Source organism: Serinus canaria, chromosome 8 (genome assembly GCF_022539315.1).
Source record: "Serinus canaria isolate serCan28SL12 chromosome 8, serCan2020, whole genome shotgun sequence".
Taxonomy (NCBI): Eukaryota; Metazoa; Chordata; class Aves; order Passeriformes; family Fringillidae; genus Serinus; species Serinus canaria.
The window spans coordinates 3,292,789-3,313,099 of record NC_066322.1 but is presented as its reverse complement, the minus strand read 5'-3'; the positions used below and the strand labels follow the sequence as shown (position 1 = coordinate 3,313,099).

Sequence of the window (20,311 nt, the reverse complement as noted above, 5' to 3'; positions counted from 1 at the left end):
GTAACACTGGCCCTGGTGTGTTCCACTGGGAGAGTTCAAGGGAGATAAAGTTGGGGTCTGGAGATGAGGTTGGGGGGTGTCTTTTTACAGCCCTGCTCGACTGCAGTAGTGCTTAGCATACAGATACTTTAGGAATCACAGTATATTATATTTTTAAGAATTGTTCATACTGTATTTCTAAGGATTATTTCTATTAATTTTTAAAGTTTGATTATTTATATTATATTTTAGGTATTAGTGATATTATATTTTAAAGGATAATTTCTATTCCTTTTTAAGGATTATCTTCTGTTCCATTGTATTTTAAGAGTAATTTGCGTTACATTTTTAAGGGCTCCGGATTGCACGGGCGGCGGCGCGCGGGCTCCCCCTGGCGGCGGGTCCGGGCTGAGGGGACACGGGCGGGACTCGGGGCCTGGGCCCGGTTCGGGGCCCCGCAGCACGGGACTCACTCTGAGGGGCCCGAGCGTGTTCAGGGGAAGGGGCCGGAGCCCCAGGAAGGGCTGAGGGAGCTGGGAAGGGGCTCAGCCTGGAGAAAAGGAGGCTCCGGGGGGGCCCTTGTGGCTCTGCACAGCTCCTGACTGGAGGGGACAGCCGGGTGGTGGTGGGGGGGTCGGGCTCTGCTCCCAAATAACAAGAGACAGGACAAGAGGAAACGGCCTCAAGCTGTGCCAAGGAAAGTTTAGACTGGATTTTTGGGAAAATTTCTTCATGGAAAGGGTTGTCCAGCCCTGGCACCACTGCCCCGAGCAGTTCCCATCCCTGGAGGGATTGAAAAGTCCTGTGGATGTGGCACTTGGGGACATGGGGCAGTGGCTGCCTTGGCAGTGCTAGGGGAACAGATGGACTTGGTGATTTTGGAGGATTTTTGCCACCTGAATGAATTCTGTGAAGCTCCGGTGTCTCCTCACTCTCACGGCAGACAACTCTGGGGAAAACTGAGAAGCCAAGCTGGCTGTTGGGAAATGAAAGGTGGAATTGCAGCTGGAAATCACAGCTTGGGTGGAAACTGCCCCAGCAGTGCACAGGGAGGGCTCTGACCCCGACAGCAGCTGTACCTAGGAAAGAGTCAAAGTGTCTTTAATGCTAAGAGAAGCAAATTAATATATGTATTGCAGGGGATTTAAATCTTCAAATCACAGGATTTGCTGACATTAGGTTTCTTACACAGATTTTATGACAAGAAATACGAAGTATTTTTGAAGCTTGTGGAGCACCAGAGAGAGTATCGCTCCATCATGAACAGTTTGTGATCCAGAGGCTTGGGAGCTGGGAACAGCAGGCAAATTTCCAGGCATGTGTGATGCGGGTAATTTCTTCTTACTGTACCGTCCACATTAAAGATATCCTGTTATCATTTAAAGTATACATTTTAATTTGTAATGAGAAATAAAATGCAGTCACTTTACTGTGAAGCACTGGGTATTTTCTCAATAATCCCTGCACACAGGGACAAGGAATATTCATTTGTTCCAGTCAGAGAACACAAGACAACCAGTTGCAGGTACCCCAGTGCCAGTATTTGGACTGGCAGGAACAGCACAAGGAATAACATGATTCACTCAGATGGACTTGATGGAATCAGTATTCACATAGATGGACTTTACACACTTGGCTTGAGAGAAATTCCTTTTTTAGTATTGGCCTAGGCTGCAATTCCCAGTTAAATGCAAACAGGAGTCACACAGTAACCAAATTATGCTGGGGTTATTTGGAAAATAATAGTTTCTGGCTTTTTTTTTAATGTTAGTAGTCAGCCCTGAAAAACATCTGGTAATTTTTTTAAAGAAACAATGCACTTCCTGCCTTGTAGTTCATGGAAAAGCATTTGTTACCCTTTCCAAAGTACCCATTGTCAGGAGAAAGAGCTTTACAAGTTCAGGGACATAATTAAAGACAATGAAAGTTGATGAGAATAAAATGAAGAAACTTCTTAACAAAAAGAGTAAAACAAGCAAAAAAATTACTCTGACATAGTGGGGTGTCAAGAGCTCCCATCTCAGGGGCACGATAAAATCTGTCAGCTGAAAAGACAGAGTGGGAAAAAGCAATTGGAGACCAGTGTGTTGTAATCAGTAAGTATTCATAAATCTTAATATCTCTATTTTAATATGCAATTAGTGTGTAAAAATGAAGTCCACAGACTCCAAATGGATAACAAAGGTACAGGTTATACAGGGACAGATGTGGAGGGTTGCCTGGCACTGCACCAGCACTTTTACCTCTTTGCAGCTCAACACAAACAACTTCAGCAAAGTTTCCATAAACTTCCTGCTATTTATATCATTATCCTCAAACTGGCCTCGATTTCTCTGGCTGAACTGGTAGAAGGATTTAGCACGAGGGGTGTAAGGAGTCTGGAAAGGGAACAAACAATCACACTGCCTTGGTGTAAAATGTAGATGCACAGGCTTCAAGGACTCCCTGTGCCTTGTGTGGGCTTGCACGACACAGTTACAGAGATCTGTTCACACTTCCTGCATGGCCTTTAATGCCTTCCTCCCCTTAAGATACTTGTACTTTATAGCTGCATTTTTGTTCCAAGCCAGTGTGCCTACCAGTTTCATATGATCCATTTTAAAGCCAGAGCTGTGAGAGCTCTGTATCCCAGTGGCTGAGAAATCAGCTGTGATAACAAACACTGCTGCAGCATTTTGCAGTGAGACTGCCTGGCCATCCTTGTGTTATACAAGAATTAGCAAATTGTTCAGTTTGCCATGTTCTCAAATTAAAATTTACTTCAAATTGAGCCGAGAAGTAAAATGTTAAAGTTCAAGAGTTCTAACACTCTTCAGCTGCAGGTCGATAGGCACTGTAGTGTTAAACTCTGATTGTGGCTTGAGGCATTCTTGTAAAACTGCCCTCTGAGGGCTCCACATCGAGTGCCTTGGCCATGCCAAGACCTGCTGACTCCTTCAGCCTGTGGCAGCAGCACAGTGGCAAACCCATCCCACTGCCCCAATCCAAGAAAAGCCTCAGTCATGGCTTGAGGAATTTTGGCCAAGGGCCCCAGCTGGGGTCGGTCAGGCCCCTGAGCTGCAGACCCTGCCATCCTCACCCCTTCAGGTGCAACTTGCTGACAGATTTTTATCATGTAAATTAAAAGAGGGGAAGCAACCACCGTGTCATCAGCTGCTCCAAGAGTCCTGCAGAGAGGCCCAGGCTTCGCTCACATGGAGAAGAAAAGAATTTGATGGTTCCAAAGAAACAAAGAGAAACTCTTAGGAAAAAACCCCATGAGACCCACCTGGGTGAGGAGGCCTCACAAGGCAAGAGTCAGGAATGACAGCCTGTCATACAGGTAACCTGCAAACCAAATGTTCATATGAGATTGGTTATTTTGTATTCTGATGCATTTCAGTTCCATGTGTCTCTTAAGCACTTTGAAAGTTAAAACCTCTTGAATGCAGAACCTTTCTGTGCTGTCCACATGCCCCTACACTGTTCAGTCATGGTACAGTATCCAGAGGAACCCTTCTAAAAGGGATCCCTGCTGCCCCAGCCCTTGGAAAAGAAAGGATTCTGCTTGACACAGAATACTTCTGGGAACTGGGATCCCAGCATTAAGAAAGGGCAGAGCAAGTGTGAACTGTTTGGATTTGGCAATACCTGAGGAAAAATCCAGCTGCTTTCTACTGGAATCTGATTTGAAATTTTAGAGGCAAGTTAAAATCCTGCAGTTCAAATCTGAGTGATTTGAAAGGTCCAGCCTGACCCTCTCTAGGTCTGCTTTTTAATTAACAAGGCTTTTCATGGCACACTGTGTTCTCCTCCCTGCCAGGGCAACTGCAGGACTTCTCCAGGTAAGAATTCCAGAAGCATCTTCACTAGAAGATTCTGGATGCATCAGAATGGTAACATTTCACCACAGTATTTTCAGTACCTGTGTCAGAAGGTAATCACACAACAGTACAGACTGGTTTTCCTTGCTGGGTCTCTTTCAATCCATTTGTTATGTGCTACTCACTCAGCAAATGCTGATTTATAAACACTTAGGGGTCAAGGTTGTTTCCTCAGCTTATTATGTTGCTTCTCACAAGAGGTGTGAAAAGCAACACAGTTCCACAATAAAGAACATTTTCCTTTTTTCCCCTGTATCCAGCCTCCCAGTACAACAAGCAACCTCTGACTGGGGCCTGGTGAGATTAGGAACTTCCATGCTGCTTTTTGTGGAATGTTACCCCAGAGATTCAATAAACTACACAAAAGAAAAATGCTGGAGGCCTGTTTGATATTTCACAGAGTTGTTTGATCTGACATGTGTCAAATGATAAATGCAAATGGCTGCAGGATCATTCAAGCCCAAGTGGGTTTTGAAATGTTGTGGGAAAATTAGAGGATAAATAAATCTGATCCCAAGAGCTCAAGCTTGTTGTTTGGCATGTGTCAGAATGCAGACAGAGGTAAATATTACCTTTGTCTGCAGGGAGGGCAGGTTAGTGCTGCTAACCAGGGACTGTGCCTCCAGTAGGAGGTCAGGCAGCAACCTCCCAAATTAAAAAATGAAGATATGCTAAACATATTGGAGGTTATTTAATGTTTACAGGGAAATTGGCAGGATTAATAAACCTTCTTTCTAGAACAGACTGTGAAAATGAATGTGATTCTTTATGTTTAACACATGGTTTTCTTCTGCAAAGTGACTGCAAAAATGGAGCCTTTGCTCTTCTACAGAGCAAAGGTATGTGCAGAGATTTACTTATCAGCTAGGGGAGGATTTCCTTTCCACAGCTTCTTTCCCTGTGGATCTTTCTCTGGAAGTTCCCTGGGTCATGGCTGAAGCCCTCAGGATTAGGTGTGCCTGTGGACAGAAGCATTGCAGCTGCATCAAGGTGGAGTTGTCCAGAGTGACTTCCAGGGCCAGTTATCCCAGATAAACCAGCAGGCACAGCCAAGGAGCAGCTTGTACCTCTGGAAAAGCCAATTGCTGCATCCTTTTTTACCCAGACTGCTGCTGATTTCCATGTACAATATAGAGAGGTTTCAGGAGTGAAGGGGGTCAGAGTGTGAGGACAGTAAGATTAGGCTGCACATGCAGTGACAGCAGTGAGTTAGTGCTGGTCAGAAAACAGGAAAATTGAATGTCATGGCTGGCACCACCAACAAACCCAGCAAAGCACAAACAGCATCTCAGCAGAAGCAGCCCAGCTTGACTGGCAGCTCCGGGGCACAGCGAGCAGTGTGACAGGTCAGGGAAACAAAACCTCTCAGCATTTCAACTGATGCAACTTGACAGGGAACCCAGTGAAAACAGCAGCACAACATTGTGCTGCCATTTTGATGGGATTGTTCTGTTGAGCTGAACAATGATCTTTGTTCTTAAAAATAGCCAGTGAGGAGTTTGTGAGCTGTGCTGTAACAAGAAGTCTCCAGGAGCCCTCAGTGCAGGGGTTCTGCACCCAGCATCACCTCATCTGCTGTCACTGAGAAAGGGAATTTGAGACAAACCATGTTTGAAATCCAGAAAAAAACATGTTCCTGATGCCATCAGTTACATCATGTGTACAAGGACTGGGAATGTGAAATTTGGCCCAAAGGTATTTTTATGAACCTCACTCTGACTTGTGCTTTTTACTCATTTTCATTTGAGTGCAGGATTTTTTTTTGTGCCTTTTGTGTTTTGTTTGCACACACAGAGTGTTTGGCTGAGCCCACAGCTGTGTTTATTCCTAAATCCCCATCCAGTCTGTGTGAACCCAGTCTGGCACTCAGCTTCCAGCTTCTCCTTGAGTTTTGTGTTTGACACCCATCACCTCTGACTGGTTTTGACCCCCTGGGGTGGTGGATCAAAGTCTGGGGATCCCCACGGCTGCACTGCTGCGCCTGTGCTCAGTCCCAGCAAGACCAATGGGGCACTGATGGATCCCAGAGTCCTTCAAGGCCTTTCACAAAAGAATCCCATGGAAACTAAGATTTGCTGCACTCAGAATCCTTTGTTTGGTAGAACAGGAAAGGAAGGACTCCTCTGAAGTTGACCCATTTGTCCTTCAGTGAATTTTTCATAAAATTGACAAAATCCTGTTTTAATCTATCCCACTCCACAACCTTCTGAGGGACTCTGTAGGTTTCTCTAAAATACCACTGTGGTTATTGTTAATTGGAAAAAAATAATATTGCTGAAGGATCGCTTTTCAGTTGAACTTCCTGAACATATGGTTCAAACTGAAGCTGAAAAGGAAAACTTCAGGACAAACTGTATGAATTACTACTAATAATAAAATCAGACATTTTTTATAAGTCCACATTAATCTTCTTTAAAAGCTTTGGGTTAACCACATTTTTTAAATAAAACTTTTACCGGAGCGGAATTTATTAAGAGAGCTCAGTGTTGCCTTAGCTCTGTTCCACGGGGCATCAAGAGAAGTTTTATTACTGATTTCAGTCACAACAGACTTAGATCTACACAGAATGGTTTTGATAAGCCCAATGTAAAAGTTTTATTGGTTTAAGACATGAAAAACAGACATGTTACAGAGACCACTTCTACTCTATAAACAGCCATAACATGGATAATGCATCACACTGGAGTCAGTGCTCCAGAGTGTAAATAATGGTGTGGAGGGAAGGAAAGCCTGGCCAAGTATGTACAGCTAAGAAAAACAACATAGACCAAGCTTGTATATGGTACTTCTCCTCTACAGATCTCAAAATTAAATACAAATAAAGTCTGTATCATTAGGTCATACTCACAGATGGAAAAGGGAAAATTAACCAGGCCGGGGAAAGAGGGAAGTTGATGCTCTTTGTTGTTATGTCTATCTTTGTACTTGAAACTTCAACTACTGAGGCATTATTTGAAACAGGTTTTGAGGCCATGTGGTTGCTGTTTGTCCTGGATGGGTTCTGTTCAAAGCCTCCTTTTCCTGTATGTTATAAAACAGTGTTAGAAAAACATGAAACAACCGGAAGTATTACATGGTGTCTCCCAGAGGTGTCCCTGGCTGTTGGGGATTCCCTGATTTGTTGTTGTGCTCCCAGAGGATGGGCATAGTGGCAGTGGTGACGTGGGGCTGTGCTCTGTTATCTTTATCCTAAAGATAAAAATGTGCTTTTATTGCACCAGCATTAACAACACGGCCCGATGTTCTCCTTTGTACTTAGATCTTTTTATAGCATGGTGAAAAAAGTGTGAATGGCTTGTAAATATAACTTGCACTTGCTTCAAGGTGCCAAGCTCACACTGGCTCCAGTGGTACAGAACATGGGCCTTAAAAATCCTGAAATCCCTTTATAAATGCAATTATGGACATACTTCCCTCCACTATTCTGTGCTTCATCCTTGTATTCCATTGGAAAAACTATTTAAATGCTGTAATCCCAACCATATGGCTCAGAGCCTCAAAGAAGGCGTTTAGCAGACAGGTTTGTCTGGAGAATTAGGGTTTTACACAGATTATCCAGTGACTGGAGATGGGATACCTCCTCTGGGGGAGGACAGGAGCCCACACCAGGGGCTGCCTTGACAGAAGGACCCTCTATATCTGTTCTCTCCCTTTCCTGTTAAACAGATCCTGCGTTGGAATAAAGAGTTAGTGAGTTTACGTTGGGATGAGATGTCTTTGAACAATTTTCCTCAGCAAGACCACACAGATTTACTTAAAAACAGTAAACAGATTTAAAAAACCTTTATGCATGACTAGAAACCAACTTACTGAATTCTTTAAAATGGAACTTCCACTACCTTTGTTTGTGTAAAAACAGGACTGCAAACCAGTGTAATTATGGCTAGATCACTCTTTTATTTTAGGCAAATTTTCACATGGGAAACAAGAATGTGGGACAGAACAAGACCTAAGCCTGCTATGTCCTACTCCTGATTTTTACCCATAGAAATTAATTTTATGGGACAGCTGGATTTTTATGCTGCTGATTAAAAAGACAAGTTGTCTTCTCAGAAGTGAGTTCATGCTTGAAGATGAGACTTCATGTTTGTTATATCTCGAGCTTTCACACTTACAAATGTGATTATTGGACTGTTGATTTTTGTAATAGGTTGGGGATTTTTTGCATAGTCGAATACAAATAGTGTGATTTTCTGGTGCATTTTACCCATTCCACAAGTTTGTATTGTAATTTAACAGTATCCTCTGAGATCATCTGTTACTTTTTGGCAGCCTAAGACTTCATGGGCATTTCAAAAGCGGCACTTTGTAGATGTGAAAGCGATGAAAAAATACTGATTCTTCACGGAATATAAAAATGGGATTTCTCCTGCTTCTAGTGAGGACCTACATTAACTCCAGGGAGAAGGGCTTGGTCCTAGTTCTTACACAGGCCTTGAGATTGCTGCTAGAAGAATGCCTCGTTTAGTAGCCTGTGTAAGTAGTGCCTGCATTGTCAGTCCAGAACCCTTCCCACAGAATAAGTGCCCACAGCTGGTTTCTGCTGGGAGAGGGGCTCACTGGAGGCAGGTGGGGCAGCTGGAGCTGCTGTGGCTCCTGGGAGAGAGGTAGTGCAGAGTCTTCACAAAATTAGTAATTTGATTGACATATTCAGTTCTTTAATAATAATTTACTGTGATTAGCAGAGAGTCACAGAAACTCAGTGTAGATATCACACAGAACTAATTGTCACTGTTTCCCTCCTCCTCTGCAGTTGTGTCTGTCACTTAAATGTGCTGAAATAAAGTCTGGTGTGTTCTCTGCCTTCCTGGGATGCCAGAATGGGATTCTCTCTGTACCATAAGCTGAATGGCAAAGAGAATCCAGATGAGTGTTCAGGAAACAAGGTCTCTTGCCAGAGCCAGGTCTAAAACTTTGAATTCACCAAATGAGTAATTTTAAATCAGCCCCATTCATACCATTCTTTCCTCCTGTAATGAGGATCTGTAATTAAGAGCAACTGGAGGTTTTAAACTAATGTGCCATAACTTTGATTCAATGATTTTCAAGGGCTTTTCCAGGGCTTTTCCTTAAAAATAGTGTTTCTGTAGCTACTGGAAAAATCTTGCTCCTTTACTGTGAGGTTATAAATGTTTTTATTTCCATCCCCAACAGAAAAATGTCAGATGCCAAAGGCCTTTTCATTGTTTTCAGATTTTCCTTTCCCTGCACTGATAAGATTGTCTCCTGCAGAGATAACAACCACACAATAGCCCAGCAAAGGATGGCTGGGTAGGAATAAGACACCACAGCGATGGTCAGATCCAAGTCCAGGACGCAGAACTTCAGGCAAGCAGATTTTATTTCACACAGTGGCACCTAAAATTCATCTAGAACATCCCATTCCATTCTGACTTCCTATGCAGGGCTGGAGGGCATTTGCAGATCCAGAACATCCTCTTAGCTGGACAAGCAGTGATGGTTTCTGTCAGCTGCAGCCCAGAGCAGTGGTGTTTACCAACACTGCACACACAGGTTAATTAGGTATCTAGTCTATTTGTGCACAGGAATAACACCCACATTTCTTTAGCTTTGTCTCCTACAACAAAGAGAACAAAATGTGTTTCTGGTTATGTGATAGATATGGAGTCAAGGGAAGCCCAGCATTCCCAGACTGTAACCAACGGAAATTCTGAAAGGTTCCCTTGCCCTCTGCAACCTCAACAAGTTGGAATCTCTTGTGTATTTTGTATTAGCTTGTCTTGTACAGTAATTAACTTATATATGACTCCTGGGGGACAAGTGATTATGGTTTATTTCCAGATGACTCATGAGCAAGTCTGCAGAAAGAGAGTTTGTGCTGCTCAGAAAACAGGAAAATGGAATATTTAGTGTTGCTGATGATACCAGTTCTGGCTGCTGAGCTCAGGCACCAGGCAGAGGGGCTGGAAACTCATCAGATTGAGTGCAAGGGCCTGTTGAGACCCTGCAAATGCTCAAGCTCTGTTCCCAGAGCATTTGACTAGGACTAGGAATTACAGCAAAGATCCAGGCAGTGGTCCTACACTGTGTGAATAATAAGTGTGTGTGTAGGAAGAATAAAAATCATTCAATCATCATTCAAATCCAGGATTGTGACATCACATTTTATATTTCCTTGTGATCTCTCAAGGAAATGAGTGAGGCAAGGTGGGAAACTCTATCAGCTCTTACAGGATGACCAGGGGTGGCAGATCCAGAGGGCACAAAACCAAGCAGTTCCTTACATACACAGTAAAGCCATGGACATTCTTATGGATGCTAGGAATTCCTGAGTCCAGCAGGTCCCAAGGCAAGATGGGCCTGGTTTCACCTGGTATGGACACTCTTTCCTCTAACTGCACTAACAGAGCATTTGGGAGGAAAAAGGGACTTGGGGTCACCTTCAGCTCAGACATCAGTGGTTTAGTCTTGTCCTGAGTCGATCAGCTGGGAAAAACACTTCAGGTCTGTCATTTATTTTTAATAGATTATCTGCACATAATCAAATTTCTGATTTATTGAGTCCAAGCACTCCCAATGATGCTGGAGTTGGCTCTAACCAGCATCAATGGTGATGAGGGGCCCGCCCAGCTGGATCTGATAGAAGGAGAAGACAGATGCTATCTGAGATTGCTGTAAGGCTGCCAGAACTAATTTACCCCTTCCAAAATCCTGAGCTGGCCTTTGAACATTTGAACTGTGATTGAATTAGAGATTGATTATGGCAGTCAGTGTTTGTGGCATGAGGCTTTGAGGTTTTGATGGCACTTATCCAATCCAGTCCTAACCAAATAAAATGTTTAGTGTAACTTTGCCTAAAATGACAAATTTTTAGGGAGCTTCCTCTCATGCAGTAATTCTGTGTGTTACTTCAAACAGCACTATTAAAATTGTCATTGCTCCTAACATTTTAGGCTGGAAACATTGCAAGTGCCGTTAGGAATGACTATTGCACAGTCTTATATTTGGATCTGATTGTCTTTTGTTGGGAATCCTCAGCCAGGACTGAATGATAAAATGTTTGGTCCAATAGAAGTCAATTTGATTCATTTTGAGGAAATGAAAGGAAAGAAGCCCAATCAAAACCAAACTCCAAATTCAGAAGCAAATTATTCTGAAAAACAGAATTCAAAGATCCAGAGAAAGCCTTAAAGTTTTTTAGGAATCAGATCCTTATGTTTCTATTTCTTTCTCACTGCACAGCACAGGTGTTCACTGAGGTCACATTTCCATAGGTCAGATTTGCAAAGGAATTCTTCATGTAGGTACCTCACCAGGAGCCAGGCTTTCAAACTGTGACAGTCAGATTTTTGAGAAAAAGGAGCTTTTCAGATCTGGACACATCTTTTGGCTAAAAATGAAAGCTATGCATTTCAGAAAATAATTCTAGTATAACTCTGCAAAACCAAGCCAGCCCATTGTACTAAACCCCAGCCACCAAATTTGATACATTTTTAATTCTTGCCCACAAAAGGAAGGCGTGAAACACTGATCTGTTAGTTGGCTACGAAGCCAGAAGCTCCTGGGTATAAACCTTTATCTCTGTGACACAGCTCAGCTCAAACATCTTCCAGTTTTACCACAAGGAAATTTAGCTCTAAAGCATCCGTGGTGAGTCCGTTCTCATCAGCATCTTTGAGGAGAGGTTTTTAAAGTTTAAAAACCCTCAGCAGGTCGAGTGCTCACAAACATTTATTGTTTTTTCCACAAGCACATGGCATTGTTCAGTAAAGCAGCCCCTGCTTTGAGGTTTGAAGTTGTCAGGGAGGGGTGACAGTGGCACTTTGCTCTGGCAGGGGAGCAGCTGCTCCCAGTCTCAGTTACAAGGCCAGTTCAGAAGACAAGGGAGACTACACTGTACAGCTCATAGTTTGGCAATCCAGATCTAAACCAACCATTAGCAAATAAAAACCAGGGCATTTTAGAAGGAAGAGTTGATTCATGTGGATTTTCCAAAAGTAATCTAATGATAAAACGTCTAAATAAATACTTCAATTATTTATTCCTATCTCCTAACCACTTCTTACAGTGGTCTAGGAGACCTACATGAGGTTGAGTTTGCCATTCCTCTTAGCAAAAATGTTTGAGAGGAGCTGAGTCAGTGACACTGTTGGTATGGAATCATTCTGCATGGCCAATTATGCCTTATTTGCCAATTAATAATTTAATTGCCCAATTTAGTTTCCTTTATTTGCCTATTATTAATTTAGTTAGCAAGGGACTCTCAGGTTTTATAAATTATGAAATGAAATGTAGGTTTTTTCCATCTGAAAATAATATCCTCTATTTCTAAATCTTCTCCCCTAAAAGACATTTAACATCATTGAAAATGTACCTGAGGCAAATAAAAAACTTGCATTCCTATTTTTAAATATTAACTTGAATCAAGGGCAAACCGTAGGTATTTTGATCTCTTGACAGAGGAGCAGCTTATCAGTGCTGTTGTGAAACATCTCTAAAACTTGCCAGACACTTGTGATACTTTGGAATTGCATAACAGCAGACTTAGGTTGTGTAATACAAATTTGTCCACATCTTAAGTGAAGTGCAGAATTTAAGCAGAAGGTCTAACATGTTGAGGTAATTTTTAATGATGGGCATTAATATGACATAGGGTATTTATTCTTAGTCCTGTTCTATGGTCCTTGAGAAAGGTTTGATTTATGTAAAGGTGTTCTTCAATTTAATGCTGTAAAATTGATAAGGAAGTGTGTTCAGGGCTTGGTTTTGTGCAGTGTTCACCAACCTGATCCTGATTCAACAAGGCACTGAAGCACAAGCCAAATATTCAGCCCTCAGGTAACACATAACCTCTTATATGTCAGTAATATTGGAATAGAAAAACACTTAGAACAGAAATACTGCCCCTGGCATTCCTGCTGAAGTACTGATAAGCTAAACAAAGCACTTTTCAAAGCCTAATAACCGGATGGGATTTGTAGCATAAACAATGCTCCTTGTTAGTCACCAGTCCCCAGGGCATCTTCCTCACTTTGTTACAGATAAATTAGAAAAAAATGAAATGCTGTGTGTGATTTCCTGCCCTGGGTATGCCTGTGTGCTCGCTTGCCAGTGTGAGAGCTGTCATTTATTATTTATCCAAGAATGTATTCACGTCCACAGTGTGATTTAATTACTTATTAAAGGTGCCAGACTGGCAGATGCAGAAGCTGGAGCAGTTTGGTTGTCCAGAGAACGTGGTATAGGCAGTGACATTCTCTCCAACCTTTTCCCAGGTTCTCTGCTCAATGTGTTAAGTTCATAAAGGCTGCTAGCAGAGATGTCAGTCCTGTGGTTTTTAGACAGGATTGCTGATACTCTGGAAAATGGTTTGAACACCTTAGGTCAGTCTGTTTTAGCTAGGCCACTCAAGCATTGAGTTAGTACTAAGAGAGGTGAAACCCCTTCTAATTAAATAATAGCAAAAGATACTATTTTAAAGGTAGAAAGAACCCAGATTTCCTTCTGCTTGCCAGGGGCTGTGTGCTGTGTGTCTACTGCAGTCACTCAGGTCTTACCACAGACACACTTGTCTTGGAATCTGCAGACTTAGTTCTGCACTGTTTGAAGAAACAGGATTTTGGGTTCATTTTTTATGTCACTCTAAGCCTATTACTGCTCACGTGTGCTGTTGAAAGCATTTCCCCTGCCCCCAGGTACAGCTGGATGCAGGACAGCAAGGAACTTTCTTTCAGTTCCATCAGTACACAGGCTTCAATGGGGAAACTGAGATTTTATTTGTCCTAACTCACTGAATTTGACTGAATTTGACACAGAGAAAGGCTGTTAAATAATAGCAAGGTTCCTTTCACGTAGCTCCAGAATATTTTGAGGAAGATAATGAACACAGGAAAATCCAAACTTCTGTGAATGTTCATTAAATCAGTCAATCCATGATTGCCCCAGGCCAGCCGTTGCTGTTGCCTTGCTGACATTTTGGTCCCACTACATGCCTGAAAGTTGGAATCCTGTATCCATTTGTCTCAATTGTAGGTTGGGCTTTTTTGGTGCTTGATCTTTCGTTGGGTCTGTAAAGCACAACTGCAGTGCCAGGACCAGTGTTTGCTCTTAATGAGCTCCTTGTTTTGGCTCTGGAGTTTGAGCTGGCAAACACTGCCATGCCTATTTTAGTTTGCACAGTTGAATAGTCCCATCAAAGCCAACAGGTCTGGACATGCCAACCACTGGAATTATTAATTCCCAATTTTACACATCCAGTCTCTTGATGTACTCCACAAAAGCCTACCTAACCAAAAATGAAGCCTGTGAGGTACAAAGATGGGGCTGAGAGGTGTGAAGGTGTGAAACGCTTCTGGCACTGTTCTGGAGTAGGGCCTGCCTGATGGCCTTTGACACAAACTGAGGGGGTTTTAACTGAGATGGGCTTTTGCATGACACACCCCCAGTGAGTCCCATCTGTGACTGAATTCCACCCTGGAATGTGAGAGTGGGGGTTGCTGGATATGTAGGAGGCTTCATTGAGCTCAGCTCAGAACCGGTGTGTCCCTGGTTCCTGTGCCTGAGCAAAACAGAGCAGCTGTTGGAGAGCAGCACGAAAGCAAGGGAGAAATCTCTAAATGCAAACAGAAGGGACAGACAAGATTAGCCTTTATCTTAAAAAATGATCCAAGTGCAAAATGCAGTAACTAAAAATATAATTGCAACCTCGCTGGCAGTCTGTCCAAGAGAGGCTCAACCCCTGCTGTGGGAGTTGGCTTTCCCTCTTTGGAATATGCCATAGCAAGAGAACCTTCAAACATGAAAGAAAATGTGTTCAAAATTCTGAGGCAAACTGAACTCTATTTTCAAATAAAACCAAGAAAAATGGCATTGACATAGAAATGATGGGAAATCTGAACTCAGTTTTGACAGGTAGGTACAAAATCACTTTTTATTTAATACATAAATGTTGCAGTATCAGGACAACTCACACTTCACACACCTGTAGCTCTCCTACTCTGTCACCTATGGTTGGGTTTGAGACACTGTTGTCGTACTCAATAGCAAGTGTTGGCTGGGACATTTTCACCCAGTGTTTCTATTTCTGAACACAGACTCTTCTTCCACTAAAGAAAACTTCTTCAATATTAAAAATACGTCTTTTAGTGCTTTTCACACTAACTTTCAGATATTGAGAAAGGAATATTCTTTAATAACTTAGCTGTTAATTTTCCATTTAAAAATAATGATCAAGTTACTAACATTTTATTTGGTAAATCTTCTGTGCTGGTAATAATGTTTCTGAATAATAAGATAATGATATATAAGTGGTATAATGGAACATAGGGTTCTGAAAATTATTTTATTTAGAGAGATTAAAGATATTACCAGAATTCACTGTCCTAGCAATACATACCAGTAACCTGGCACAGAATCAAAGAGGTTACTTCTTGGAAATTGAGTTTTTGATTTCCCTGATCTTGAAAAAAACATGTTTCTGATCTTACCTGTGGATTAATCCCTGACTCTGGTGAGTACTGGAGGTATTTGGTGCACAGTATTAAGTGTGAGGATAGTCTGAGGATCAGAAGCTTTATGGCACAAAACTGGGACACAAACCCAGTTGCCAAACTGGTGCCTTAGGAGTCACCTTTTCAGCACACCTGTGGAACAGGATCTCAAAGGGTCACTGTGCTCGTGACCAGCAGGTCTCTGCCATAGTTCATATCCCAGTGCTGCATTTTTTGTCCTGGGCACAAACTGAAATTGTATCTGAGACATTTAATACATGTGCATTTGCAGAGGGGCTGCTGCCATGACACTGCCAACAGCTCCATGATGTCAATTAACGTCAGCCGGATAACATTGGAATTGCCAAAGCCCACTCTCACTTGTGACCTTGTTCACTAAAAAAAGATAAGGATACTAAAATAGAAGTGCAAATATCAGTGAGGAAGTAAATGGAAAAGCAGAAATAAAAAAGCATAAATGGGAGATGAACAAATGTCAGGGAAACTACTGAGTCAGTGAGAACAGGGGAGGGAGGGTGCAGTGCCCAACCGGGGTTTTGTTGAGCAGAAATGATGCTGCAGAGGTGTAAATATTTTATTCTGTTCAAGTCACTGTTCTTAAAAGTTGCCAATTCTGATATTTTTCCCTGAAATAGTTGAGGCAGATAATTCCTTAAGGATGTTACCGTTTCTTTCTTGCTGGATGATGCCTAAAGGTGCAATTACAAGATCTGGTCACAGTCTCTTTCATAAATGTAGGTCGGTAGTTTGCTACCTGAGACCTGCTTTGTCTCCAGTATAGCTTTTTATGGAATTTAATGTGATATCACATATTTTCTGTTTCAGTTTATCAATACCTTCCTCACTGGCATATGATAAGCCTTAATGATTATTTGGAGAAGCAGTTATTTTTTTCTGAAGCTCCTATAGTAAACAATATTATTATTCTGTGTGAAAGGTGTGCATGCATTTGTACTCTGTATATACACACTCTACCACATGGGCTAAGATAACTCTATCTGGGAGTCTGCAACCAAGGAGCCCAGAAATTACTCCAGTCAAAACAAAATTAATTATAAAAGACTAGAAATGCCACCCCAAGCCTTGAGAGTTTAATGAGATGACTGTTTCTTACCAGCATTAAATCTGTGGGGATAAGGAAATGTTCACTGAGTTAAAATGTGCTAAGAAAAGTGTAAAGAAGAGCATAAATGGCTCAGGAATTTCAGGAATCCCACTGGCTTAAACACTCTTTTATTTAAAGCAAATGTTCTCATAGTTGAATGACTTCCAAGAAGGGCCTCAAGTGATGAAAGTATTTCCATCTAATGTGAAAATACTTGAAAGATGCTTATTCCATGTGAAAATATTGCCACCTTTCAGAAAAGCCTGAATATGAGACTCCTTTAATGAAGATACTCTCAGACAAGGTATTGATTTTCAGAACATACAAAATACCCAGAAATCCTACTATTTTGATAATAAGTAGATTTTAATGACTTTCATCTCCTATAGCAGCCAGGGAATATATTTCAGAGTATTTCACAAAACAGATACTTCAGTAACAGAATGAAAAAATTTTACACTCATCATCCTGACATTGCTCCCTTTTCCCTCAGGGCATGACTGACCTGGAAAGTACCACTGAGCATCTGCAGGGAAAAGCAATGGGGAAACAAAACCTGTAGAGACCAGAAAGGCACAAACAACTCCGGTTCACAGCAGTGGCTTTTAAATTCATATTTTATGATTTTTAGATGTTCACTTGTGCTGAATAAACTCCATTTAATAACTTCTAAATTGACCACATTTGGAGAATAAACAGATAGTCACTGCTTTCTTCATGAAAGCAGAATAACTTCCAACACACAGTTTGATTCAAAAGTGGCAGGAAGGTGCCAGGGATTGTGACAGGGTGTGAAAGGATGTGTGGCCCAGCAGGTATCAGAGCAGTTTGTATTGTGCAATAATTCATTGCACACATATTGGGAATTGGGTTGATTCTGGTTTCTGCATCTAAAACTTCAGATGTGTCTCAGTACTACAGAACACCATAGGGATTACTGAAAGCTCCTAAAGCTTTTGCAAGATGCTCAGGAAGAGCAGACTTCCAGAAATCAAATCAACTGAGCTACTAAATTTGATTGGAAAGTGGAGATAGATTTTTTTATTGTTTTCTAAAGGCAAGAAATGTGCAAGTACATGACTAACCACAAAGGGTCAGTGTTTTTACATTCTGACATCTTTGTTCCCAGGTGCTTGGAAAATCCCTTTTAGATGCAGTACTGTAATTAGGATTTTCCAACAGTATTTTTAAGCTACCAGTGAGCTGCATACGTGCCATACAAAGTATGGGAAAATTCAAGTGTCTGGATATGAGGCTTTTGTCAGCCAGCTACCAAGTTACTGAACTGAGAATTGTTCATATTCCTGGATATAATGATATGTCCCATTGAAAATAATAAAAAAACATCCTAGGGAACTGGATTTTATTTTTATGAATAGCAATTAAGTTATTGTAGCAAATGCCATTCTTCTGTTTTGTTAAGAAAGTTAAGACAGCCCTCACTGAGAGATTGTCAGGTGCTTTGTCAAGATGGCAAGGGATGCACTGTCAAGAGGAGTGAACACATTTTATGTAAGTTCCTGTGGAGAGAAGTAATTTAACCTGACTTTAAAACATAGTAAGGGTGGATATCAGACAGCAGGAGATGGAGCTGCAGGCCTGGCTGGCCTCCCCTGTTTCTGGGATGTTAATATAGGTCATAATCCTTGATTGGCACAAACCCAGAATGTACTGACAGACATTCATATAAAGTGCAGCTCGTGAAGAAATCTCCAACCAGGCTTACAAAATAAACCCAACCCACCTTACTCCACATAAGGCACAGAGAGCCCTTTGTTCCCCTTCTGCCCCATGGCTGAGCTCCAGGCACAGCTGCCCAGGGCTGGGGAGCTTCTGATGTGCCCCGCTTAGCTGTGACTCAAAAGATGTAAAAACTGGGCAGATTTCTGTGTGGAGCTGATTTTATTTCTCTGTAGGCACAGCCAAGCCCTGGCAGTGCTGACACCGCTGTGTCTGGGTGAGCACTCAGCCACCTGGAGCCCGTCTGACCTGGATGCAGCAGCCGGGAGCACAGGGGTGAGTGGATCTCTGCTGACATAATCCCAGATTACCCGACCTGCACAGCCTGCCTTGTCTGTACACAGGATCTCAGCCTCACTCCTTGCCCTGCCCAGTCTGGATCACCCTTCCAGCACTGCCATCCCTAAGGAATAATCATTTCTGGATGCTGAGTGAGGATTGGTCCTCAGGAAAGGACATAAAATTATGGAAACTACAAAGTAAAGAGGGATAAAATAAACAAAACCCAGTAGAAATTTAAAAAGAGCAAAAATACTAAAAATACTAAAATGAGCATGCTAAACAGTACAAATCCTAGCACAGAACTCTGGGGGATTTTACTGTAAAAACCTTTTATTCCTTATTCTATTTTTAATAGGGATTTATGTTAATCTTCCATGGCAACCAAATCTCTTTAAGAACCTTTGGTGAAGGAAACAGTAATAGGGATTCCAGAAATCCAAGTCCACTCTGAGTCTTTATTGGTTCTGGAGAACACTAGGAGGGGAAATAGTTATGTAAATACCATCATGTCATTACTACAATTTTAACCTCTGTAAGGCAAAGTAGAATCAGTAACAAAAATTAAAGTATGTATCCTGAAGAACAGCCAAAAAACAGCAGATGCTGCCTGTAGCAGTTATTATTCAAGTTGCTTAGTCCACTCTTAGGCTGACCTGAACACTGATGTGTTTAATGCCATCCTGTATGCTTCAGTAACAACAGGCAATATGGAAATGGTCATAAAATTGAATCAGCTAAGAAAAAAAACAACAGTTCAAATTGTAGTAAAAGAGGCTGGTGGAGGGAAAATTTAAGTAAGTTCTTCTGGTGAAATAGGAAAGAGACAGAATAAATGCATCTCCTTAGTGGAAGGTGCTGAAACTTTTCTCTGGAATGCCTGAGGCAGAGTGCTATAGCAGACAGGATCCTGGCTCAGACATCCGTAAATTCTGATCAAATGAGGCTAACCTCTTCCTATGAAACAAATACAGTATTTTCTGGAACAAAACAAAGATCAAACAAATAAAAGTACTCGTACATTTTAGTTATCATGTAGTGAACTAAGCAAGATGAAAAGCAGGCGTGTGGTGGGGTTTGATGTGCTGTGAGGGCTGGATGCAGAGCCTAGGCTGCGAGCCGGGCAGGAAGGAGCTGCTCCGGAGGAACAGCTCACACCTCACACCTCGCTGGCAGGTCAAGGAACTGGAGGATGTTGGGCTTTGGGCAGGAACAGCTCTGAGCCTGAAAAGAAGACATGACAATATGAATGAAGAGTAGGTAAAACTGCCCCAACCCTTCTCAATCCATCCTTTTGGAAGGGGGCACATTTCCCACCACCTAGAAGGGTTAAAGCAGCTGCTCCTCACGCCCGTGCTTAGAGTGCTTTTAATGCTTCACATCCCCAGATAACTGAATGGTATTTTCGCCTAACTTTCTTTTTTTTTATTAACTATTTTATAAGCAATTCTTTACCCTGCTCTGAAGCAATGTTTGTGGCAGGTACAGGTACACTGACCTAAGTACACCTTAAGCATAGGTAATGCTGCACCACGACAGCCGCTCTTCACCCGTGACCTCCCCGGCCCGTCCGTGCCCGCGGCAGTGCTGACAGCCGGGCGGGCTACGAAGCGGCAGCACCCGCCATGTTGGGATGGAGCGGCGCCTCCCGGGCCGTGCGCAGGGAACGCGGGGCCGCTCTCGGCTCAGGAGGTCACTCCGGGCGGGTGACACGATCGCGTTTGGCCCACGCGTCAGCCTGGGGCGGGTGACAGCCCAGGGCGGATGACACGATCCCGACTCGCCCCTCACGAAGGCGGCGCGGCTGTGACGGCAACCCCCGCCTCCAACGGGTCTCACCGTGATTGGCACGAGCGCACCCCTTCTCCGCTGTG

General features: G+C 42.4%; 1 protein-coding gene, 1 long non-coding RNA gene and 1 pseudogene across 2 annotated transcripts in view; 1 reads left to right on the top strand and 2 right to left on the bottom strand.

Annotated features, from left to right (window-relative positions):
* The window catches only part of FGGY (FGGY carbohydrate kinase domain containing), a 121,391-nt gene extending 119,976 nt beyond the window's left edge, over positions 1-1,415 (top strand). Inside the window, exon 16 of the mRNA XM_050977667.1 lies at positions 1,172-1,415. Within this exon, the coding sequence (XP_050833624.1) occupies positions 1,172-1,253 (82 nt within the window). The 3' untranslated portion in view covers positions 1,254-1,415. The remainder of the gene's footprint in view (positions 1-1,171) is intronic.
* Positions 1,416-2,117: 702 nt separating this feature from the next.
* LOC115483905 (E3 ubiquitin-protein ligase RNF170-like) lies at positions 2,118-14,865 on the bottom strand (annotated as a pseudogene).
* A 4,010-nt stretch (positions 14,866-18,875) lies between these two features.
* LOC108961807 (uncharacterized) lies at positions 18,876-20,244 on the bottom strand. Its single transcript, XR_001990182.3, has 2 exons — positions 19,936-20,244; positions 18,876-19,661 (listed from the first exon to the last, which is right to left on the bottom strand). It is a non-coding gene; the product is annotated as an uncharacterized LOC108961807 (long non-coding RNA).
* Between the last annotated feature and the right edge of the window lie 67 nt (positions 20,245-20,311).